Here is a 24684-nt window from a genome sequence, read left to right on the forward strand (position 1 = left end):
TAAGATAAGATGCAGCCAGTAGTAAAAAGAAAATTGTAACACACATTTAAAAAGCAGCGGGAATATGGACTGAACTGCATCAGAGCCTAATCTAATCTAATTCAGGAATTGTATATATTGCTAATACTGAATATGTGTATTCTACCTCGATTTAATAAAAAAATTTAACTAAACATGCTGCTGTTGCCTGATTTGAGACACGTTGTTTCCGTATCGCTAGTCTTAAATGTGGAGATTGGCATTTACAACGACTTGATTGTAACTTTAATGCCGCATTCAAAGACGGACAGACAGATAAACAGACCGTGAGGTGGTTGAGAATTATTGGTGTGAGTAGATCATCTTGTAATAAACGATCTTTGTTCATCCTGGTCTCAGCTCTACTCCCGCGATATCTGCGGGAACGCGCCAAATTAAGAAAACACAGCCCGTGTCAGTGTCAGTGACAGAAAGAAACTAGACGATAAACCTGCGAAACACTGTCAAATGCAGCTCTACTTGTATATTTCTTAGAACCCAGGGGGAGTTAGGTGTTAGGTTTTCTCACAGTGCTGTAGCCGGAACACGGAGATAGAAGATGGTTCTGCAAAACAGTGGACGGTACAGAGCGGACCGAGGACAAAGTGGAGGAGACCAGGAAAACCAGTGAGTCTGCATTTAGTGACTGTAAACAGATCAAATGTACTGTAAGTGACGAATATTAGACGGGTCATGTCAGAGGGAAACATGTGACGTGGTGTGTGTGATCTGTTGCTGTGTGTTTGAACCAGGGATGATGGCTCCTCGATGTCGGCTCTCAAGCGGCTGGAGCGCAGCCAGTTCACCGACGAGATCGACGCTCGCTTCGGCTTCGACAGGATGAAGGAGCCGGGCGAGAAAACAGGCTGGTTGATCAACATGCACCCTGTGAGTGAGAGTCGTGTGTGTGTGTGTGCTGCTGCTGAGCTTCTCCAGGAGAAGAAGCCAGACTTAATTAGTCAGACACTTAATTATTGTTATTTATTTTCATTTTTTTATGTCTGTGTCTTTTCCAGGCAGAGATCCTGGATGAAGACAAGAGGATGATCAGTGCCGTGGATTATTATTTCATACAGGAGGATGGAAACAGGTTCAAGGTGTGTTTGGGAAAAAAAAATAAAAGTGCTGTCAGACAGATATTGTTAAATATATAAAATATCAGCGTTACTAACTTGTTCTTGGATAATATTTATTGTGTCTGCAGGTGGCTCTTCCATTCAAGCCATATTTTTACATTGCTACTAAAAAGGTAAGTCAATGACCGTGGTTGTTTTTCCATTTAAAACATGTAAAACAAAATAAAAGGCTTAAAGATATTACTTTTTTTTCCCAGAACTGCGAGAGAGAAGTCATCTCGTATTTGTCAAGGAAGTTTCAAGGGAAAGTGGCAAAGCTTGAAATTCTCCCAAAAGAGGATCTGGACCTGGTGAGAGTTTTGTTTTAGTCTAAAAATGTAAAGACGGAGCACACATCAAACGTTCAAATGAAACAGGAGAAAGTAACCTCATTTGTCTGAGGCACAGAGATCCTCAAAAGTCTTAATCAGCCATAACATAATGACCATCAAGTGTTTATCTCATTATTATGGCACCTGTCACTGAGTGTCAGGATTGCATCAAAGTAACGGCTACATAAATACATGTTAGAACCCAGGTTTCCAACAAGAAAATCATGTTGTAATATGAGAATGTAATTGAGATCATGAATGTTTTTACTTTGGCAGATTGTTGGTTTTAATGTTCGTATTGTTAAAAACATAGAAACTAAAAAGCATCGCTCTGCTCTTTCCCCTCCAACCACCAACATGTTTTCTGCAGCCGAACCATCTGGTCGGCCTGAAGAGAAGCTACATCAAGCTGTCATTCAACACCGTGGACGACCTGGTCAAGGTAAAACGTGAGATTTCCCCGGCTGTGCGCAAGAACAGAGAGCGGGAGCAGTCCAACGACACCTACACCTCGATGTTATCAAGGTATCACCAAGTAGTTAATCACGTCATTAACTTCCTGTAGTTTGTGATGTTCCAGTTTTCTGATCGTCGTGTCTGCTTGTTGTTGTTTCAGCGCCTTATCAGGTGGAAACGTGACCTCAGCAGAAGAAGACGGGATGTCAAAGAGCATTTCAGATCAGTTGGACAACATCGTGGACATGAGAGAGTATGACGTGCCTTATCACGTACGAGTGTCCATCGACCTCAAGATCCATGTGGTAAAAAGTCACTGTCTGTCATCTAGGAGTTTTACAACTCATCTTATCAGATAGCCGTGCGTTTAATGGTTCCTCTCTTTACTTCTCAGGCTCACTGGTACAATGTTCGATACCGAGGCAGCGCTTACCTGCCAGAGATCGTACGAAGAGACGATCTCGTGGAGCGACCGGTATGAAGAATCTGTTACTCATTCAGAATCATGCAGAAGGACGTCAGAGCGTGTCTTTAAAACAAGGTTTCATTCCTTCTTTCAGGACCCTGTTGTTTTGGCGTTTGACATCGAGACCACCAAACTACCGCTGAAATTCCCCGACGCAGAGACGGATCAAATCATGATGATCTCCTACATGATCGATGGACAAGCAAGTCTCGTTTAATCTACGGGTTTTATGCTACAGTTCATAATAAATGTCATGCCGCTCGTTCTAACTCTGTTTATTTTCACAGGGCTTCCTGATCACTAACAGAGAGATCGTCTCTGAGAACATTGAGGATTTTGAGTTCACTCCCAAACCTGAATATGAGGGGCCCTTCACGGTCTTCAATGAGGATGATGAGGTAGCTACATAACAGTCGATGTAGAGTAAATAAAACTCTGGATGTTTGTATGGATGTTATAACCTTGTTCTAACTTTGTGTGCAGGCTGCACTCATTCAAAGGTGGTTTGATCACGTTCAGGAAACAAAACCAAACATCTTTGTGACCTACAACGGAGACTTCTTTGATTGGTGGGCTGTTATTTGGCTTTTTTTTTTTTTTTTTAATTAAATTAAGTTACTCTTATACTGAGATTTTTTTATTTCTCTGTGTTGATCATATTGTCTTGATTTCCTCACTCAAGGCCTTTCATTGAGACCCGGGCTGCCCTCCATGGGCTGAACATGCACAGAGAGATTGGTTTCCAGAAGGATAATCAGGGGGAGTACAAGTCTAGTCAAGCCATCCACATGGACTGCTTAAGGTGTGTACAGCTTAAAAAGGAAAAAAAATAATTATATCAGAGCAGTTTTATTTGTCTTTATCTGGCAGAAACCACGTTGTGGTGGCTGATGGCTACGATCGCACTTTTTAAATGTCTGTAAAGGTGTGCCACACGGGTCTGTTTTAGGACCACTGTTATTTTCTTTATATATTAATGATTTTCATATATAAATTTTTTGTGTGAATTTTTGTTTGAATAAATAAAGGTAAAGTAAAGAATGTGTGTGTGTGTGTGTGTCAGGTGGGTAAAGAGAGACAGCTACCTGCCGGTGGGAAGTCACAATCTGAAGGCAGCAGCGAAGGCTAAACTTAGCTACGACCCAGTGGAGCTGGATCCAGAGGAGATGTGCCGCATGGCAACAGAGGAGCCACAGGTACAGAAATAGACTCAGAAAATAAAGACTCGGTTTGTTTCAGAAAACACAATAGCCATTAATTTTTTCCTCTTTCTTCCTTTCAGACGTTGGCAACCTACTCCGTGTCCGATGCTGTGGCCACATATTACCTGTACATGAAATATGTTCACCCCTTCATCTTCGCTCTGTGCACCATCATCCCCATGGAGCCTGATGAGGTTTGTGTGTGTAATAAAAGACTCAAATTGTGGAAAACTAAAAAAAAAAAAAGAAACATTTGAAGCGTCTGATATTCGTTCATTTCTTTCCTTGCACTGTCCAGGTGCTGCGTAAAGGTTCTGGGACTCTGTGTGAAGCCTTGCTTATGGTGCAGGCTTTCCACGCCAACATCGTCTTCCCCAACAAGCAGGAGCAGGTTTTCAACAAACTGACCAATGACGGCCACGTCATGGACTCCGAGACCTACGTGGGCGGCCACGTGGAGGCGCTGGAGTCCGGAGTGTTTCGCAGTGACATCCCCTGTCGTTTTAAAATGGTACCGTTGAGCTCACGTCTTCTTTTGGGCTAATTCCTCGTCATGCTCGTGTGTTTTTTAAATGTGACCATTTGGCGCGTTAACAGAACCCAGCCGCCTTCGACTTCCTCTTGCAAAGAGTTGAGAGAACGATGCGTCACGCTGTTGAGGAAGAGGAGGGCATCCCTTTGGAGCAAGTCACCAACTTTAATGAGGTATGTTGATGTCTTTTTTTTGCATTGAGGCTCTTCTCTCTTTTCTGTCTCTACCCGGCCGACCTTAGCCAGATGGGTCCCTCCATGTGAGGTTTTTTCTTGCCACTGTTGCCTTCAGGTTTGCTCTGAAGGTTTCAGGCTGGGCTTTGTTATTGACACTATATCAATAAAATTGAATTAGAATTAGAAGCTTGGGTGACTCCTGTATTTATTTATTTTTTTTTTCAGGTTTGTGATGAAATCAAAAAGAAGCTGATCTCACTGAAGGAGGTTCCAAACAGGATCGAATGCCCCCTCATCTACCATCTGGACGTTGGGGCCATGTACCCCAACATCATTCTCACCAACCGCCTGCAGGTAAAATAGAAAACGGACGCAAAAAAAAAAATTGGGGTATGGAAAAAGCTCAGAATTCACTGCTTTATTTTCTACCTTCTCAGCCGTCGGCTATGGTTGATGAGGCCACCTGCGCCGCCTGTGACTTTAACAAACCCGGCGCCCACTGCCAGAGGAGGATGGCCTGGCAATGGAGAGGGGAAATCAGTAAGTTAATGTCGGGTCACTTTGTTCTGGACACGACTCAGGTTTGTTCTTCTAATTGAAACCTTTCCCTCTCTCCTCGCTGTCTGCAGTGCCTGCCAGTCGCAGCGAGTTCCACCGCATCCAGCAGCAGCTCGAGTCTGAGAAGTTCCCTCCGTTTTTCCCCAACGGTCCGCCTCGAGCTTTCCACACTCTCAACAGGGAGGAGCAGGCCAAGCATGAGAAGAAACGTCTGGCAGGTACTTTCTTTTTATTTTTTTCTACCTACATTTTGGATGTAAGCAACTTAAATGACCAGTTGAGCTGTCTTTTTTTCCCCTGTGTGTTAGACTATTGTAAGAAGGCCTACAAGAAGACGCACGTCACCAGGCTGGAGGAGCGAGTTACCACCATCTGTCAGAGAGAAAACTCCTTCTACGTCGACACCGTCAGAGCCTTCAGAGATCGGCGCTACGAATTCAAAGGACTTCACAAAGTATGTGAAGGCATAGAGGATTTACTCTCTTTCTCTTTTTCTGTCTCGAGCCGCCCAGCTAGAAGCACACCATATATATACGCTGAGTTCTCCTCAAGGTTTCAACCCGTTAAAAAGAGGTTTTTCAAGGATTCAAAGATTTTTGCAGCCATACATAAGCATGAGATGGAATAAAATTATGCACTCAGGTCCCACATTATTATCCAGAGTAACTTTATAATATATAGATACTAAGTAAACAGTGTAGAGATAAATAGAATAAAGATAAATGAAGTAGAAATATAAATAAAAACAGCAACAGCTGCATGAATTGTGCAAGGAAAAATTTTAAAAATCTAAAATTTTCTTGCCACTGTAGCCTTAGTAGCTCTGGGTGTTTCAGGACACAATGTGTACTGCTATTAATGCCCTATGACTAAAACCGAATCTCCTCAATTTCTCTGTAAACCGTTTCTCACTCGTGCTGCTGCCTTTGTTTAAGGTGTGGAAGAAGAAACTGTCGTCAGCTCAGGACAGTGGAGACGCTGCTGAGGTGAAGCGCTGCAAAAACATGGAGATCCTGTACGAGTCTCTCCAGCTGGCTCACAAGTGCATCCTTAACTCGTTCTACGGCTATGTCATGAGGAAAGGGTGAGAGTCAGCCGCATGTTCAAGCACCGTTACTGGAACTGCTCTGAAATCCGTCTGTGCCGCTGACCTGCTGCTGTCCGTCATGTCTCTGTGTCTCCGCCAGGGCGCGCTGGTACTCCATGGAGATGGCCGGTATCGTGTGCTTCACCGGAGCCAACATCATCACTCAGGCCAGAGAGCTCATCGAACAAATAGGGTGAGTGCGTTAGTGATAATGTGACACCTAATTACAGGAAGCGCCTTCTCGGCCGGAGCAAGGTCAGATCAGAGGAGAGTGAAAACGATACACTGCTTTGGTTAAGAATGTCTCATCAGCAGATGTAGACTCGAATCCAGATCAGACATAAAGCTTTATATCTTTTCCTGTAACCTGTGCAGTTTGTTGCAGGTCACTATACTTTTTCCCATCTCTCACACATTCCTCTTGTACCGCTCTTCGACTCAGGAGGCCTCTCGAGTTGGACACTGACGGTATCTGGTGTGTCCTCCCCAACACGTTTCCTGAGAACTATGTGGTAAAGACCAGTAATGAGAAGAAGCCCAAGGTGACCATCTCCTACCCGGGGGCCATGCTGAACATCATGGTGAAGGAGGGATTCACCAACGACCAGTACCACGAGCTGGTCGACCCGTCGTCTCTCACTTACAACGTCCGGGCAGAGAACAGCATCTTCTTTGAGGTGGATGGGCCGTACCTGGCCATGATCCTGCCGGCCTCCAAAGAGGAAGGGAAGAAGCTGAAGAAGAGGTATGACTGTATTTATTTTTCAATTTGCTATCATTAAATAATTATGATCTGGTCCATTAAGTGATTTCATTGTCTCCTTCAGGGGCACGTCAGTATCAATAACTGTCAGGATTTAAGACCTCTGATCTCTTTAGGTACGCCGTGTTTAACGAGGATGGCTCTCTGGCTGAGCTGAAGGGTTTCGAAGTGAAAAGGAGAGGAGAGCTACAGCTCATCAAGATCTTTCAGTCGTCTGTGTTCGAGGCTTTCCTCAAAGGTACCACCCTGGAGGAGGTCTACGCATCTGTGGCCAAGGTGGCCGACTACTGGCTGGATGTGCTGTACAGCAAGGTGAATATTTATGCCCTCAGTCGTTCATTGTCATGTTGTATTTGTAACAGATTGATCGGTCAGTCAAACCATAGCCTTCATCACTAAAAAACTGATTGACTGTTTTTCCAGGCCGCCAACATGCCAGACGCAGAGCTGTTTGAACTGATTTCAGAGAATCGTTCAATGTCCAGAAGGCTGGAGGACTACGGAGAGCAGAAGTCCACGTCCATCAGCACAGCCAAGAGACTGGCTGAGTTCCTGGGAGACCAGATGGTGAAGGATGCTGGTCTGAGCTGTCGCTATGTCATCTCCCGGAAACCAGAGGGTTCCCCCGTCACAGAAAGGTGGGGCTATATCTCTGAAAATAGTGTCATACCTGGAGATGGTCCAAGGCTAAAACTGTAGCTCCATTCACATCACAGCTAAACCATGAAACCACACAACACGTGATTTAATATTGTACATGTTTAACAAATTTATCGCATCTCTTAGTATGATAAAACTCATAAGACACTGACCAGCATCTGGTAAACATATAATTATAATGTCCTCAGCTCAGAGATGACTAAGGATGATTGTTCCATTTCATCCCCTCTCATTTCACTATGGATAGAAATCCACAAATAAAAACATCTTGGACTCTGATATGACATCATATATGTTATGGGTGTCTGCGGTAAGCAACTCCAAATAAAATGTTCCGAGATGTTTCCTTACCCATTGTAAATGTCTCTGGAGAACAAGTACATTGTCATATTACCAGAAGTAAAAGCCTAGAATTTGACTCTGTCTGATTTGTGGTTGTCTCCATCAGGGCCATTCCTCTGGCCATCTTCCAGGCAGAGCCCAGTGTCAAGAAACATTTCCTTCGTAAGTGGTTGAAGATGCCCAGCCTCCATGACTTGGACATTCGCTCTGTGAGTTTTTAAAAAGTGGAAACAAGCAACACAGTGATAGGTCTTTAACTCCTTCTCTGAATTTAGTGGCATAATCTTCAACAATGTCTTTTTTTATTGTGCCTTTCCAGATTCTTGATTGGAGCTATTACATAGAGAGGTTGGGTAGTGCGATCCAGAAGATCATCACCATTCCTGCCGCGCTGCAACAAGTAATTAAATAAGACGAATCTTATTCAACCGTTCTCTCTTTCGTCTGTACATGAATTTTAATCGTCTCTGTTCATCTTCAGGTGAAGAATCCGGTTCCCAGAGTGCGTCATCCCGACTGGCTCCACAAAAAACTCCTGGAGAAAAATGATATCTACAAGCAAAAGAAAATCAGCGAACTGTTTACTAGTGAGGGAAAGAGACAAGTAGGTTCACCTCACAACAAAATATCCTATCAACCCACGGGCACCTCCGCTTAAAGTGGAATTTAGCACCTATAGCTCGTTCTGATGCTCCTGTTTCCATGTTATTCTAAATGTCCTTGTCTCTCTCAGGTGGCCCACCAGCCCCTTGAAGCAGGACAAACTGCTGACATTGAGGACTTTGGGATGCCAGCCAAACCCCTGCAGCCGGCCATTCTCATCAGCACCAAGCGGAAGCGGGCTTCGCAGGGCGACGACAGCCAGGTCGAGTCCCAAGATCTCGAGCTCACGCAGTCCTGGAGAGAGATCCTGGGGCCGCCCCCGCCTATGGGAAAGACACGGGTAGGAAACCAGCAGTCACAGCGTACTGATTCCTGGTCACTCATTCTCAGTGCATTTGAACTGGCATCTGAATCGACAACGCTTCTGTTAGTTCTAATTTTAAGGCGTGTGTGTGTGCAGGAGGAGCGTCTAGTGTGGCTGCGGTACCATAAGAAGAAGTGGGAGCTGCAGCTGAGGCAGAGGAAGGAGAGGAAGAAGAGGAGGAGGCTGCTGGATGGTGAAGCTCAGCCTGTCGGAGGAGGACTGATCAGAGATGGTCCAACCACAGGCCTGGGAAGCTTCCTTCGCAGAACAGCACGCAGCATCCTGGACATGCCGTGGCAAATTGTGCAGGTGTGGAAAAAAGGGCACCTGTTTTATAACCCTTAACATAATTTAAGTAAATAACGCAATCTAGAGAAAATAATGTGTGATGTTTTGTTTCCTGTCTCCCAGATTGCAGAAACAAGTCACCCTGGTCTGTATAAGCTTTGGGCCGTGATTGGAAACGACCTCCACTGCATGAAACTCAACATCCCACGTGTCTTTTATGTCAATCAGAAAGTCCCAAAGCAGGAGGAGGGAGCCACGTACAAAAAGGCACGTAACGAGAAACTGCAGTGAAAGAAAAAAACAACTCTGCAGTCTCCACAGATTCTGAGAGCATGTTAACCAAAGCAACATTTGTGTGGTTTCAGGTTAACCGCATGCTTCCTCGCTCCAACATGGTGTACTACCTTTACGAGTACTGTGTACCAGAGGACATGTACCAGGAACACATCAATGAGATCAACGCCGACCTCTCTGCACCAGACATCGAAGGAGTCTATGAGACGCAGGTTTCTATATATTCACCTCTGTTGTTTTTATAAATTCAACGATAATTCTTTCTGTTTGTAATTGTCTGAGAGCAATGAAATATCACTATATTATACAAATGTGCAGAGTCTGCACATTTTCTTTTCATGCCGTAACAAGACTTTTCCTCCTTTCAGGTGCCCTTGCTGTTTCGAGCTCTGGTGCAGCTGGGATGTGTGTGCATGGTGAATAAACATGTTGTGAGGGATCTGGCAGGCAGGGAGGCAGACACGTTCGATCTGGACCATCTGGAGATGAGGTCTCTGGCCCAGTTCAGCTACCTGGAACCTGGTAAGACACTGTTTGTTGAACTGATGTCGTTTGATTTCCCACTGACCTGATATTGAGTATCACTAGTATTTTTTTTTTTTTTTTTTTAGTTTTTCACAGCAATTTTTCACGACTCTGTTATGTTTGTGTTCCTCTCAGGGAGCGTTCGACACATGTACTTGTATCATCACAGCCAGGGCCACAAAGCTCTGTTCGGTCTGTTCATCCCCTCTCAGCGCAAAGCCAGCATTTTTGTCCTGGACACAGTAAGAATAATACAACTTCATTCGTTTCCCAGTATTTTGTTGGTGTTTTAATGCCCATCTTAATACATTTTTGTCTGATCTCTAAGAAGAAGGACTTTGTTTTACCTTTCATTTTGAGCCTAATGCCTTGTCCTCCAGCTCTAGACGATCATCCTTGAGCTCTGTCATCATTCTGTGCTTTTAGGTTCGAAGCAACCAGATGCCCAATCTGAGTAACGTCTACACAGCCGAGCGCACCGCCCTCCTGGAGAAGACCACAGAGGATCTTCTGCCTCCAGAAAAGCACAACTTTGAGGTCCGGGCTGAAAACGACATGAAAGCTATCTCCCGTGCACTGCAACGCATTCTGCTGAACTACAAGGTAAAGCACATTTATATTTGTTCCTTGAAATAAATAGCATGGATTTATAACTACGATTTATGACTACATTGGCGAGTGTGTGTGGTTTACAGGAGGAGCGACGCGGACCCACCCTCATCGCTGTGCAGTCAAACTGGGAGCTGCGGCGACTGGCGGCAGGGATGCCGGTGCTGGAGGAGTTCCCTGTCGTTCCCGTGCACGTGATTGATGAGATCAGCTACAACGTGCTCGACTGGCAACGCCATGGTGCACGGCGCATGATCCGCCACTACCTCAACCTGGACAGCTGCTTGTCACAGGCTTTTGACATGGCCAGGTACAAACTACATGAATATTCATGCAACACATACGTTAAGGCTGTGATTTATTTACTAGAGACCGAGCGATATATAGATATATTTGTGTTTTTCTAATGTTATCGGCATCAGCATGGAAAGATTTACTGACACACACATGCACAGCCCTGTGCTGCTGGAGACTCTGCAGAGCTGTGCAGCCCATACATGGCCCCTCCCCCACTAGCCGAGTGCGTGCAGCTGGAAGCTGGAAAAACTACCTCTATTTACCTATTTATTTTGTATTCATAAGAGCGTTATATTCTTTGAGTTCAATAAATGTTTATGCTTTTGGTTAAAGAAGATGTGTAAGATGTGTAACATTTATTGTCACCGTGTAATTGTCCCTCAATAATTTGAGGGAGAAAAAGCAGTATCGACTCAGAAAAATCAGGCATTCCAGACATATTTTTAACATCTTATTAATGTCTCTCACTTTCAGGTATTACCACTTACCCGTGGGAAACTTGCCTCAGGACGTGTCCATCTTTGGCTCAGATTTGTTCCTGGCGAGACATCTGCGTAAGCACAACCACCTGTTGTGGCTTTCACCCACAGCCAGGCCCGACCTCGGAGGAAAAGAGGCCGACGACAGTCGCCTGGTCATGGAAAGCGATGACAGGACCTCTGTGGAGATCAACTCTCAGGGATGTTATTCCACAGGTACGCAAACGGCAGGAAGCACCGGCAAAGAGAAAAACGGTGGAGGCGCTTTTCTCCGCATTTATGGATTTGTCGTGTTTCTTCCAGTTTGTGTGGAGCTGGACCTGCAGAGCCTGGCCGTGAACACCATCCTGCAGTCGCAGCACGTCAATGACATGGAGGGCGGAGCCAGTCTGGGCGTCAGTTTCGACGTGATCCAGCAGGCCTCGCTGGAGGACATGATGTCAGGAAACCAGGGGGCCAGCGCTCACGCCAGCTACGACGAGACTGCTCTGTGCTCCAACACCTTCAGGTGAGGAGTAAACCTGTTTTAACCATAGAGGTGTGGTAGGTCACCTCTTTATTTAAGGAAGCCCGTCGTGTTTTGTGCGTGTTTGCTGACCGTTTTCCCTGTGTCGTATGAGCAGGATCTTAAAGAGCATGGTGGTCGGATGGGTCAGGGAGATCACGCAGTACCACAACGTGTACGCAGACAACCAGGTGATGCACTTCTACCGCTGGCTGCGCTCTCCCAGCTCCCTGCTCTACGACCCTGCACTGCACCGCACCCTGCACAACATGATGAAGAAGGTGTTCCTGCAGTGAGTCCCAAATCCGTTGTACTGAATAAATCATCTGCCATTTATTAAGTCACATCTCGAACAGATCTGCTTTGAAATGATGTTAAAATCTCAGACTTGTTTATGAGAACTGCAGTGTCCTCATCACCAGTTTACCAGCAGACATGGCTATGGTCTCTCTGCTCCCATCATTTAATAAAGCTCTCAAGCTTTTTTGTAAATCAGCTTTCTGTGTCTGCACCAAAGTGCCCAAATAAAATTAATAGTAACTGAATACGATAATCAGACAATTGTGCATCTGCTGTGCACAACGTTGATATCAAAGCACAGGATGAGGCGACTGACTGGCTTATGCGACTCAAGACGTCAGCTGTGGTATCCTTAGGTAAAATTATGTCTGTGGCTGTTTTATGAACACGGGAAACTTGACAAGTTAGTGTCAACTGTGATTATCAATCTGATCCTTCTTTCTCTCACATCGAAACAAAACTAAAAATAACACATACCAGGTCAATTTTATGAATCATGTGCAGAGAAAAATAACTCCTACTCTGTCTAACTTCCCTAAAATATATAGAATATATAAAATATATTCATGCAAATATTCATTCATTCATTCATATAGAGGAGGTGGGGCGGTTTTTTGTTAAATCCTTCCTGTTCTTAAACTAATCATTGTCTCGTTCTGCTGTCAGGTTGGTCGCGGAATTCAAACGTCTGGGCTCCACTGTGGTGTATGGGAACTTCAACAGGATCATCTTATGCACTAAAAAGCGGAGGATCGACGACGCCATTGGCTACGTTGAGTACATCACCAACAGGTCAGACATTTGCATTAATCCCTGCATATGTCTGTACGTTTGAAGCCTACGTCATGTATTTGTCAACTGTAAATTAAGGCAGTGTATTTTGTATTTTGTGCGTATTTTTATGTGTTTGTCTTGACTGTGAAATAAGAGCCTGAAATCAGATGAAAATTCACATCGAATTAAAACAGATGACAGAGATGGCTGTGGTTTCTGTCTATAAAGGAACCTAAATATGATCGATTAGCAGTTACACTAATGGACTACTTTACAGTAGAGTTATACCAATATATCAATAGAAAATAAATATTATAACGATCAACATATCATTTGGGATTTGGAATATTATAATACTATAATGACTGGCTCCAAGTCTGCATGTCTGAACGTGTCTGAGTCAAAGTGGCTTTTTGAGGCTTTGTATAATAGGGTTGGTATAATACAATTATTTTTTGAATGATTTCAGTCGCAATATATCCCAGAAAACCTGACACGCTCTTTATCTTGTAGCATACACTCAAGAGAAATCTTCCACTCTCTGTCGATCTCCTTCTCGCGATGCTGGGAGTTCCTGATGTGGATGGACCCGGCCAACTTTGGCGGTGTGAAGGGCAAACTGCCCTCTAGCATCTTGTACGGAGAGGTATTGCGAACAGAAACTTTCCTTGGGAGTTTATTTTATAAATGAGCGCGGTGCTTATAGTCACTCTGTGATGGTCGTTTGTCAGGAAGGCGCCAACCAGAAGCAAAAAACACGAGGGGAGGGAGACGAGGAAGGAAGCGAGGACGAAGACGAAGAGGATGTCGAGGAAGACGATGGAGACGGACAGACGGATGAGGTGGAGGAGCTGATAGAAAGCAACTGGAATATCATGCAGTATCTTCCTCAAACGGCCTCCTGTCAGAAATACTTCCTCATGATTGTCTCAGGTAAAAAAAAAAAAAAAAAAAACTTCACATGAAACATTTTTTATTTTTTTTGCGTTTCTCATTGTCAAATCTTTCGTACACTTTTTCTACGGCAGCCTACATTGCAGCAGTTTACCACAGCATGAAGGAGGAGCTGAGACGTAACACTCCCGGGGCGACGCCAGTCAAGAGACGCGGCGGCAGCCAGGCTTCTCAGCAGGCGGCCGGGGACTTGAGTGCACTTCCTGGTAAGAAGCTGTCCAGGAAGCTGCTTCCAAGACTTAAGTTGTGTTTCTCATGAACTGCACATTACATTCATTAGAAGTGCCGAAGAATTTTTATCACGCAGTTAAAGGTTTTAAAACTCTCTTTCGCAGGAATGATCTCCTTCTCCCAGGAGTACGTGTCCAGCGAGCTCACGCAGAACTTTTTCACCATCACTCAGAAAATCCAGAAAAAGGTGACGGGCACCAAGAGCGTGACCCAGGCCTCTGAGATGTTTCCCCTCCTGCCTGGTTCCCACCTGCCCCTAAACAACCCAGCCCTGGAGTTTGTCAAATATGTCTGCCAGGTATGCCACTAAGTACGACAACACTCAACGCTACAGGTGCCACATTTTTTAATCTCTATCTTCACCAGCTCTTCTTCTCTGTCTTCAGATTCTTTCGCTCGATGCCAACATTGTGAATCAGGTGAACAAGCTGAAGAGAGACCTCCTGCGTCTCGTGGATGTTGGGGAGTTCTCGGAGGAAGCCCAGTTCCATGACCCCTGTAACTCCTACATCCTGCCAGAAGTTATCTGCCACCACTGCAACTTCTGTCGTGACCTGGACCTCTGCAAGGACCCGTCAGTGGCACAGGTTCGAGCACCTGATGACGACGATGCTAAGCTTATCAAATTGTCCATGCAGGAATCTAAGTGAGATGAACTGTGTTGTCTGCTCCTCAGGATGGGTCCGTCTTGCCTCAGTGGTTCTGCTCCAACTGCAAGGCGCAGTATGAGACTGACTCTATTGAGATGGCTCTGGTAGAAGCTTTGCAAAAGAAGCTGATGAGCTACACACTGCAGGACCTGGTGAGTAAAACTCTTGCTAGGTTACACATGGAGCCAAATGTTATGCACTCGGCCAGACCGAGTGAAAATGCTCCATGTAAACACCTCAGTCTAAATAGACAGGCCCAAACCGAATGAAATTTCTTTTGGTTTCACAAGGGTAGAATATTCCCTTTCCCAAACTGATCAAAAGTCATGTAAATGGTGAATCAGAATGAAGTCAGATTCTGTTCTGTCTGCGCATGCTCTGTGGTGACGTAAATGCGCAGTGGCGTTCAAGTGGCGTTTTCTCAACTGGTTTGCAGTGCTGCGTAGAGCTTGATATGAATAAAAACGCTTTCGTTTAATAACAACTAGACATTATCGCACGCTTAGACAGCAGAAAAAATATAAATATTGAACTGTTTAAAAGGGTCCATCAAGAATTCGTTAAAGGAGGGATAGACTGAAGTGTGGAACAAATTCAGAACCGCTGGAAAACCTTGAAGACCGGCTACTATGGGCTGAGAAAACAGCAAAAGTGGATATGACCCCACAAAATTTCCAAATCAAGTCACTGCTTCAAAGATAAAACTGTAAAAGCAATAGCGACTGCTGCTGAGTGGACGAGAGACCTCCATCTTTGATCAGTCATGCGATGTTTTTGTCGATCTGCTCACGTCTGCAAAAAAAGGCTGTTTCGATTAAATGTAGAGGTGCATGTAAACATCAGATCTGAATAGACCACCTCTATGTAAACAGTTGACCTGAAACCTTCACACGGAATGAGAAAAAAGTCTCCATGTAAACCTGGCTAGTGCTGCATATAATGCATGAAGACAGCTCCAACTTTCATTAAGTTAGATGACACAAATCCATCATGTATGATATTTATGTTCCAATATGATGGAAATTAGACTTTATCTAAAAAAAAACTGTCAGAAGTGTAACCTTGTTAAGCAGACAGATAATAAATGGACTCTTGTGAAAATGCCAGGGCCTAAAACAATAAAGCATGTACAAGCAATCCATCTTCCAGGCGCCTAGACAGTGAGTTTCGTTTGATAGCTAGTTGGTGGTCAGCGTCTGGGAGTCAGTCCGTTGTTTTTTTTTTTTTTTTTTTAAGACAAGAGCTCAACAAGGGCTCCCTGGAGCAGACGCTAATGGCATTTGCAACTTGTAAACTGTTTTTTTTCCTGCACTTGATAGATCTGTAAAACTAATCTGTGCAGATATCCATTAACGTTCAGATAGATGAAGAAAACACTGAAAGATTAATGGTTGAAATAATTTTTATTATTTAGTCTTGCATTAACCAAAGGATGAAATCATTTTCACCTACTCCTGTGGTTTCGTAAATAAAGATTTAAAACAAAATAAAGTTTCTGTCGCACACATCTTAAAACTGAGTTTGTGTTTTTAGATGTGTACCAAATGTAAAGGCGTGAAGGAAGCTAACATGCCCCTCTACTGCACATGTGCTGGAGACTTTGACCTCACTTTCTCAGCCAAGGTATGTCATTGAATTTAGTAATTAGATGATGGTTAGTGGTGGGATTGTCTTTTCACCATTTGACACGATTGTTTTTTTTTTCCCCCATTTACAGAGCTTCTCTGAGCAGATCACAGTGTTTCGGAACATTGCGTCCCACTACAACATGCGCTACCTGGAGGAGACCATCGACTGGTTGCTTGCCATGAGCCCTTCGATCAGCCAGAGCTCTCACTAAATGAAACCTCGGCTGCAGCTGCGGAAACTCAAAATTAAAGTGTCAGTGCTGAAACTTTCACATTGACGCACATCATCAGCCTTTGGACTTCTCTGTGACACTGTTTCTGTGCCGTGTAATCGGGCGTGCTCTGTAGATATGTTTTACTCTCGCATTGCATCCATGTCTGTGTATGAATTTCAGATTTTCACTTGTAATAAATATTTTCTTCCAAACCGTGAGTCTGTTTCTTATCTCTTCTCAGTAATTTTTTTTAGTGCGTCAGGATCTGTCCAGCGACCCTCAACCTTTTACAAAAAATGAATGAATGAATTTCTCAGTGCTGTAGTTGGCGTGCAGTGTCAACATGAAGTAAAAAGCAGACAGTCAGCGTCCTGTTAGCCATCAACTGTGGGGACTTTCTCTAATCAGCAGTCACATTGTCTCCTCCTCACTGAGCTGCTACTGTGTCTCATGTGGCGTCTCCACAGCATTGACTTAAACTCTGATGCGTGTCTTGGACCGTGAAGATGATTGTGGCAATGTCATGTTTTTATGTTTTAGGAATTACTGAGCAAATCAAATCTTTAAGACGTCATCTGCATTTTTAATGCAACCTCAAAATTCGTAGTGTAATAATTTTCTTTATTTCAGACCCACAGGGAACAAATCACAATAAAAACACAACAGAGAGAGGAGGGGAGGAAAAAACGCACAAAAGGAAGATACAAAGCCTTCCATAATGTTCAGTGTCTACCACACAGACATGTACAGACATGGAAGAAAATCTGACAGAACTGCGTACTGGACCAACCAAAACAGTGAAAGTCGTTTTCTGACCCACAACAGAAGTGTGATAATATGAAAAGATTTCTGGCTGCTTGACAATTAGATTTTTCCTGTAATAACAATATAGTTAAAAAAAAAAAAAAAAAAATCTTACACGAGTCGGTGAATTTGTGGTTAGTAATTACTGTGGCTAAGTCTGGATCATAGTCCTCTTGACCCATGTGGTTCCATTACTTAAACCCCGCTGCACACACACAGATGACTCACTTTGCCTGCTCATGGGTGTGTCCCAGACATCTAATCACATTTCAGGTTGAACTGAGGCACAATTAGATTGGCTTACTTAGAGGTTCTTGCCGACACCTGCTGTACATTTACAGTAGGATGCTGAAAGAGGGAATGAGAGCACCATCACTTCAGCACATGTTAAATATCCACTACCATGAAATCAATTAACAATCCACTTGTAAAATTTTGTCACAAAAATGCTTTTTCCAAACTGACAGGAGTCTGTCCATTGTGCATCTCTTGATTGTGGCAGATATTGATCCATAAGACTTCAGTCTTCAGTCATTTTTTTTTTTTTTTTTTTTACCACTGACATTTGTATTGCTCTCAGGCCTCGGGATGGATTCACACTTTGCCATTATCTTGTTAGAGGAACCATTTTATGGGAAATGTCTGCGTTATTGGATTACTGCTCATTGTTCTCCTGGTGCGCAGTTTCCCTCTCAGTCTGCTGTTCACGTCAGGTCAAAAGATGAAAGTGAAATGAATCCGAATATTCTTCAAACACAGCAGGCTGTTTTATCCTTATAACAGCTAACGTCAGAGATATTTAATGTTATTTTGTGTCCAAGAAATATGTTGTAGGAATGCTAACGTCTGAAACACAAGGCAATAAAGCATATTTATTGATGGATTGACTGCCTGTAATACATGGATATATGGTAGGTTGTATGGTTTATAAGTCTGCTCTTCATGACAGTGTACATTTTTTTGTTGTATATATATATAAAGAAAATAAACACATTCTCTAATGCTATTGTACATGGTATATTTAGTCAGATCAAGTTGGAGTTTATTCCACTTGTGAACAGTTGAGGTCCATCAGTTTTTGAGGAGATATATGAACTGAATTTGTGAGACAGAAACACAGAGAGACAACCATCTCTCAGGAAGATGCCCATGAGGATGACGTTCTTGATTAATTTATCCCACTTTACAACAACCTGATGTCAGTGTCAGTCAGTGAGCTGCTGCAGACGCCTCAGAAGCGGTTGCTGTTGCTAGAGGAGAGTCGTCGCGCTTGGCCAGAGAGGACTGAGGCAACCTGCGATGGCATCACAGCGGCACACCGTCTGACAGGTCCGAATGGTTTGAGCCATAGCTGTTGATGAAGCTGAGCTCAGTGGAAATGGATACTGCGGGCGCCTTGATCACCTGTGGTACACAAAATACACTTCACTTAGAGAAGTAAACTACAGGAGATATCAATGAGGGCATCAACATCTCTCAATGTCTGTATGGTGTTTCAGGATAAGTTGGAAGCCAAAGTTTTTTTTTGACACAGTGGTGCATAGACAAGGGAAAGGTGGGGACTAAGAATGCTTTCAAAAATATAAATGATGATTGTTTATTTTACAAAATGTAAAGTGTGTGAACAAAAAAAAAAAAAAAGAAATGTGAGCCACATTTGGTGTTACTACCCTTTGCCCTCAAACCAGCATCAATCCTTTTAGGTAAACTTGCACAAAGTCAGAGATTTTGTAGGATCACAGACAGTACGCCCATCTACTCCGGAGAAGTCTGGCTAGTGGTCTTCATGGAATAGTTGCGGCCAAAAATCCGTCTAACATGGAAACAAAACCAAGCAACTCAACTATGTACGAAAACATAGGTACTGGGGTACAGAAAAATGTCTGCAGGTGCTCTGGACTGATGCAGTTTGTTCACCGAATGGCTGGAGAGCGCTACAATAATGAGTGTCTGCAGGCAACAGTGAAGCATGGTGGAGGTTCCTTGAAAGTTTGGGGATTTGGTCAGGATTGTCCTCATTGCAGAGAAATACAGGCAGATACTTATCCATCATCAATGCCATCAGGAAGGCGTATGATTGGCCCCAGATTTATTCTGCAGTGTGACCAAGACCCCAAACATACAGCCAAGGTCATTGAGAACTATCTCCAGCGTGAAGAAGAGCACAAGTCCTGGATGTGATGGCGTGGCCCCCACAGAGCCCCGATCTCAAAATCATTGAGTGTGTCTGGGTTGACATGAAGAGACAAAAGGATTTGAGGAAGCCTACATCCACAGAAGATCTGTGGTGAGTTCTCCAAGATGTTTGGGACAACCTACCAGCTGAGTTCCTTCAAAAAGTGTGTGCAAGTACCTAGAAAAAACTGGTGCTGTGTTGAGGGCAAAGGGTGGTCACATCAAACATTGATTTAATTTAGATTTCTCTTCTAATCATTCACTGCCTTTTGTTAATTGATGAAAATAAACTATTAAAACTTCCATTTTTAAAAGCATTCTTAGTTTACAGCATTTTTTCAAACCTGCCTAAAACGTTTGCACAGTACTGTATGTATACTGAAAATAGATACAATACTATACTACTGTACATCAGAGGTCAGTAGCTCAAAATGTCCCTGAACACAGAGGAGAGAGGAGCTCATAGTGTGTATTCATTCCCCAGTTCAATATCCTGTTAACATGCATTAGCTCTCCTGTGTTGTTATTGCTTGTGACAGCTTTAAGTGTTGTTAGTTAACCTCTTTTTAGGTTGTGTTGATACTCATATTATGAGTATATAACCATATTATATCATTTACACAGCTGGAGAGCTTGTTTTTCCAATTTTCCCTTAAGTGCTATGACGAGCTGGGAAACATAAGAACGACTGATGACTAAGCTTTTCACTCACCTCGTCAAACTTTCTAATGCTGTAAACTTCGTTCTTGTCGATAAATGTCAGCATGATCCAGTCACAGATAATGGAGCACTAGAGGAGACGACATGAAGAAGAAGAAGACAGTTAGCTGTCACTTCACAGTCATAAGACAAAAAAAAAGGAATGAAATAATTACTCACAATCCCAACTGAAGTCAGAGCAGTGACTGTGCTGATGATGGTTGGAATGGGACTAAATTTACCAGCCTGCGTTAAAATGACATGCAGCAATGTAATGACATCATCACAATAAACAGGAAATACAGTGTAGAGATGATGTATAATCCACTTACATGTCCATGGACTATGATATCTAGACGGATGCCAATGGCCTTGATTAGCGTCCGGGACTCGACCCCATCCTTCCTGTAATATTTAGCAAACCTGGACACAGAAATCACATCTTAAAACAGATAAACTTGCCACAAGACAAAGTGAAATCAGACTCACAGTGTAAAAGTCAGTGTCAGGTGTTCTACCTAACCTGTAGTAGTAACCATAGTTGGTCAGATCCTTTCGGAGGTCAAGACGGCGGAATGAATATGTAGGTTTACAGTATGAAGGATCGAGGTCCAGGTTACAATCCCAGTTGATGAACACCCCTATCACTCCTCCCTGAGCACAAACAACATGATTATATCTGAAGCAATAATATTCAGTTTTTACACACCTGCATGCCATTATCAAAACAGAACAGATTGATTTAATTACAGATACAGGTCAGAGAGAATGCAAAACAATATACTGGATTATCTCATCATCATTTCATATTTGCCTCTCAAACGAGAATTTTTAATAAACCATTTCTGTACTTTAGGTAGTGAAGTTACGTAGTGTTTGAGATGGATGATGTCAGCATGATTATTAGCTAATTTAATTCAGACATTCATAAAGATGTTCAAAGGTATAACACACCAAGGAACAGATTTATTGAAACTGATTAAGGATGGAGAGAATGTGCTAAAAGAATAAAGGGATATTTGAATAATTGTTATAGACCATCAGATTAAGAATTAAAATTGAATAATGGTGCACCACAAGATCCAATAATAAAAACTGGCTTTTAAAAGACGCTTAATGGCTACAGATAATAAACAAGTTGAAGCTTCTATAGGAAAACCCCAAACTAATCTTCAAAGTTACATCTCTAAACACAAGATAAAGAAGATGAAAACACAACTACCAAAGCCAAATAATGAAATACGCTGTGTGGTGTCCCACATGGGTCTATACTAGGAACACTTTTAATGTATTTCTCTATTAATAATCTACTTTCTATATGTCTTAGTGTGATGAATCAGCCACATGCTGATGTCACTGTGATTTGTAGCGGCACAAAACAGAAAACTGCTTCCTCCGCTAATTCAGGGCCAAACCAACCACATCTAAAAAAATATATGTTCCTCTCAAAATGTCTTGCATTGTTCCTAAGTCAGTCAGTGTGATGGTATTAGTGTAAACGTGACAAGTTGTGATACAAATCCTTTTCTTTTATGGAAATACCAGAGAGTTAGTTTTAATTGAAGTAACCTTTCATGTCATGTCAAAAACCCTTTCCTATTATTTCCACTAACCTGCAGTAGTGTATCTACATGTTAATGATGTGTACTATTAACTTAACATATGTCATATATATTTTTTATTCTGGCTTTTTTTTCTTTCTTATTTTTGTTAATCAATTAGTACTGTCCCTGTTAAATAAATAAGGAAAATGTACATTTACTAGTCATCATTAGACACAGCATTGACACATTTTGCATTGCAGGCCTCACATACTCACAGTCCTGCAGAGCTCGCTGAAATTTTCCCTTGCTTGTGCTGCAATGTAGCCCAGGCTGAAGTTTGGGCAGTAGGGCTCTTTCTCCTTATCATAGTTACACTTATTGAGGTATCTCTTAACTTCACGCTTGGTTGAAGCATCCTTTATATTTCCCCTGTCAAAGAAAATACCATAGTGTTCTTATGAATAGTTGCAACTCAAACTTTCAGAGGCACTGTGCGTGAAGATAGTTTACCTTAACACTTTAAATTTGGGGAAGTGGATAGAGTTCCTGATGAACACTGTGAAGTTGATGGCTTCCACTAATGGCGGCTCTCTGCAGAAGACAACCAATGACAAAACAGTTCATTAAAGTGACCTCGGTTTCAGGAGCTGATTTCAGTTAAATGCTGCTTTGTCGATTTTTCAAACAAAATGTTAGAGTGAGATCGGTAACTAACCAAGTAATAACATGTAATTCAAAATGTATTTGTGGTCATTATTTTTATTTATCTCCAGTTCACACCCTTATTCAACCTAAACACATCAAAGGAGGTGGAGAAACATTAGACCCTGGGAAAAATAAATATACTGCCACTGCTAAATGTCGACGCACTTCTAATCCATTACCACTGTTTTGTGTATTTTATTGCATGCATAACATATTTGCATTTATGCATGTCATTTGAGACATTGTATGGATTACAGGATGATACAGTAAGACAGGATGATCCAAATAAACCTGACTTCATCAACCGAACCATTCACGATTATGTGCCACCTGTCTTACCGTACTACAGCATACTCCTCAATGGGACACCAGCTTTGGATCTCACATGTTTTGAAAGTGTAGTTGTAGTACTGAACACATCTCCCGGTCCGTTTGCCTGTACAAAACAGTTTCAAATAGCTGAAAAACTGTGGCAATTACAAGCCATTAAGGAAAAATATGCGAGAAGTAAAATAAATAAATAAATTACCATGGCCATCAAAGTCAACCTCCCCTTCAACACAGTCAGAGTCTTTTGTGCAGTTTGCATTGGCAACTTCAAAATGCTAAATAACGCACATAAGATGAGAAGATAAATATGTCTGAGAAACTGATTTATCAACTGACTTATCAAACAGTGTCTTCCTACATAATCTCTCACCTCAGCGCAGGTGCCTTGCTTCTGATCATATGTGAATTCTCTTCTCAGTAATGTACTGATCACGTCGCCACCCTAAAAATGATATGCCAGAAACACTCATAAAGAAACAATGGTCCTGACAGAGTGTGGAACATGAAAATACGTTGCTGTGACACTTGTTCTGAATTCACCTCTGATGGTCGAGCATACTCCGCGGTGTCCAGGATATCATCTCCGTGAGCTGCTGTGCCTTTCATAAGCGTGTAAACAGAGCTCTCTGGACGGGTTTCACTCTCTTGGTACGCTTTCTGACTAATAAAGACGTACCTTCAAGATGATAGAATAGACAAGGGTGATATCTCATTTTCTGCCATGATGTCAAGTGTTAGTGGAGGAATCATGTTACACAGGATCTTTTCGGCCCTCTTTGCTGAAAACAAAAAAAAAGATGACGCACTATCCAAGGGTTTGAAACAAAGACTAAAGAATGAGTCAAATGTGAAAAACTTAACCAATAAAAATGTTGATAAATTAAAAGGTCTGGCTGGAAAGGAAAGTTCAATCAGACTTCTGTCATCAGTTTTTCCCCCATCACTTATGCTGTTCATTTGTCTGTGGTTAATTTCAAATGGATGCATTTCCTGTGCAAAGGTCTACAATTTATGGGTTTGCAAATTTACAGCTGCGATGCATTCTTTCTATCTCTTTTGTACACAGAACGACATAACACTGCAGTTGCTACCAAAAAAACATTTCAACAATAACATTATATTTCGATCAGACATAAAAAATTAAAGGAGCTTTTGAAAATAAACTGGCCTTTTTGCTAATTTGTCATATTATTCACTTTTCCACATGCAGTGGACATGCAAATACACAAACAATGATTCTTACCAGATGAAATAGGTGATAACAAGGAACTGAACGCCCCTGTAAATGACTCCAAGAGTTCTGTTTTTAACCACCATCACCTTCGGGGTCTCATAGTCCCAGAACGAGTGAAAATAATCTTTTATAAAGCCACAAAGACCTGTGATGAATGTATGAAATGTTTCAGCCATATCTTCAAATGTCCTTGTGCAGCCTATTTCTGTTTTCTATCAGTCCACCAGTCCGGCTAGCTTTATAATTCTCTCATTATTTCTCCTTCTCAGTCTCCGCTCCTGCCCAGTGTCAGCCTGCATCTCTGTCAAGCATCTCTAGATCCACAGTGAGGGAGAAAACAAGGGGGTGTGGTCCAGATGAGGCTGAACCATGCACACTGTCTGATGTATTATAATCAATTTATTAAAATAGTTCTGACAATGAATTGTTACTATTGGTTCAGACTAAGAAATCAAAATTGATCAGTCATAAGCATTTTAGCTTTCAATAGTTTAAAAATTAAAATTAATTTTGAAGTATAAGAGATTACAGCAGTGTCATTCTACTAAGTGAGGACGTTTTTTGTGCTTGCTGGTTCACCGTTCACTGGAAATTCAGCAGCTTCTTCTTAACTTTTCATACTGCCACCCATGAGTGCATACAGAAAAGCTAATGTAGCTTAACGCCACACTGTGTACCTCATGGCATGTATATTAATAAACAGGAAAATGACAGTGTTTAATGAGAAATACGACGCAATAATCTCTGTTTATCCGCCTGTCTTTTCCGTG

The 24684-nt window shown here is 42.5% G+C and overlaps 2 protein-coding genes across 2 annotated transcripts; one reads left to right on the plus strand and one right to left on the minus strand.

Annotated features, from left to right (window-relative positions):
- Positions 1-405: 405 nt before the first annotated feature.
- Positions 406-16635, plus strand: pole (polymerase (DNA directed), epsilon). The gene is made up of 48 exons (XM_047592855.1): positions 406-645; positions 771-906; positions 1035-1115; positions 1223-1267; positions 1352-1444; positions 1836-1990; positions 2082-2226; positions 2316-2396; positions 2482-2589; positions 2675-2785; positions 2871-2956; positions 3070-3189; positions 3451-3583; positions 3670-3783; positions 3888-4100; positions 4187-4294; positions 4523-4651; positions 4735-4837; positions 4927-5073; positions 5164-5309; positions 5791-5939; positions 6043-6135; positions 6385-6687; positions 6822-7017; positions 7129-7343; positions 7814-7916; positions 8027-8107; positions 8189-8311; positions 8441-8650; positions 8771-8983; positions 9086-9229; positions 9328-9468; positions 9625-9778; positions 9917-10023; positions 10208-10384; positions 10477-10700; positions 11162-11382; positions 11470-11674; positions 11790-11963; positions 12638-12763; positions 13259-13391; positions 13477-13678; positions 13774-13905; positions 14035-14228; positions 14317-14517; positions 14607-14732; positions 16114-16203; positions 16298-16635. The coding sequence occupies exons 1-48, from the start codon at positions 578-580 to the stop codon at positions 16418-16420; spliced, it is 6882 nt and encodes a 2293-aa protein (XP_047448811.1). The 5' UTR covers positions 406-577; the 3' UTR covers positions 16421-16635.
- Positions 16636-17039: 404 nt separating this feature from the next.
- p2rx2 (purinergic receptor P2X, ligand-gated ion channel, 2) lies at positions 17040-24234 on the minus strand. Its single transcript, XM_047592309.1, has 12 exons — positions 23924-24234; positions 23221-23356; positions 23051-23122; positions 22880-22955; positions 22690-22786; positions 22156-22236; positions 21921-22074; positions 20625-20755; positions 20434-20524; positions 20282-20347; positions 20115-20192; positions 17040-18631 (listed from the first exon to the last, which is right to left on the minus strand). Exons 1-12 carry the CDS (start codon positions 24088-24090, stop codon positions 18533-18535), a joined length of 1248 nt encoding a protein of 415 aa, XP_047448265.1. The 5' UTR covers positions 24091-24234; the 3' UTR covers positions 17040-18532.
- Between the last annotated feature and the right edge of the window lie 450 nt (positions 24235-24684).

Source organism: Mugil cephalus, chromosome 8, assembly GCF_022458985.1.
Source record: "Mugil cephalus isolate CIBA_MC_2020 chromosome 8, CIBA_Mcephalus_1.1, whole genome shotgun sequence".
In the NCBI taxonomy this organism is placed as follows: domain Eukaryota; kingdom Metazoa; phylum Chordata; class Actinopteri; order Mugiliformes; family Mugilidae; genus Mugil; species Mugil cephalus.

What these genes read in the sequence shown, in the direction of transcription:
- pole (XM_047592855.1), top strand. Translation starts at nt 578, where the DNA reads ATGGTTCTGCAAAACAGTGGACGGTACAGAGCGGACCGAGGACAAAGT. An exon ending in TTCCTGCCGCGCTGCAACAA is followed by an intron (nt 8,108 to 8,188) that starts GTAATTAAATAA and finishes GTTCATCTTCAG; the next exon opens with GTGAAGAATCCGGTTCCCAG. An exon ending in ACCTCACTTTCTCAGCCAAG is followed by an intron (nt 16,204 to 16,297) that starts GTATGTCATTGA and finishes CCCCATTTACAG; the next exon opens with AGCTTCTCTGAGCAGATCAC.
- p2rx2 (XM_047592309.1), bottom strand. Translation starts at nt 24,090, where the DNA reads ATGGCTGAAACATTTCATACATTCATCACAGGTCTTTGTGGCTTTATA. An exon ending in CCCAAATTTAAAGTGTTAAG is followed by an intron (nt 22,075 to 22,155) that starts GTAAACTATCTT and finishes TTTCTTTGACAG; the next exon opens with GGGAAATATAAAGGATGCTT. An exon ending in GCATTAGAAAGTTTGACGAG is followed by an intron (nt 18,632 to 20,114) that starts GTGAGTGAAAAG and finishes TGTGTACCACAG; the next exon opens with GTGATCAAGGCGCCCGCAGT.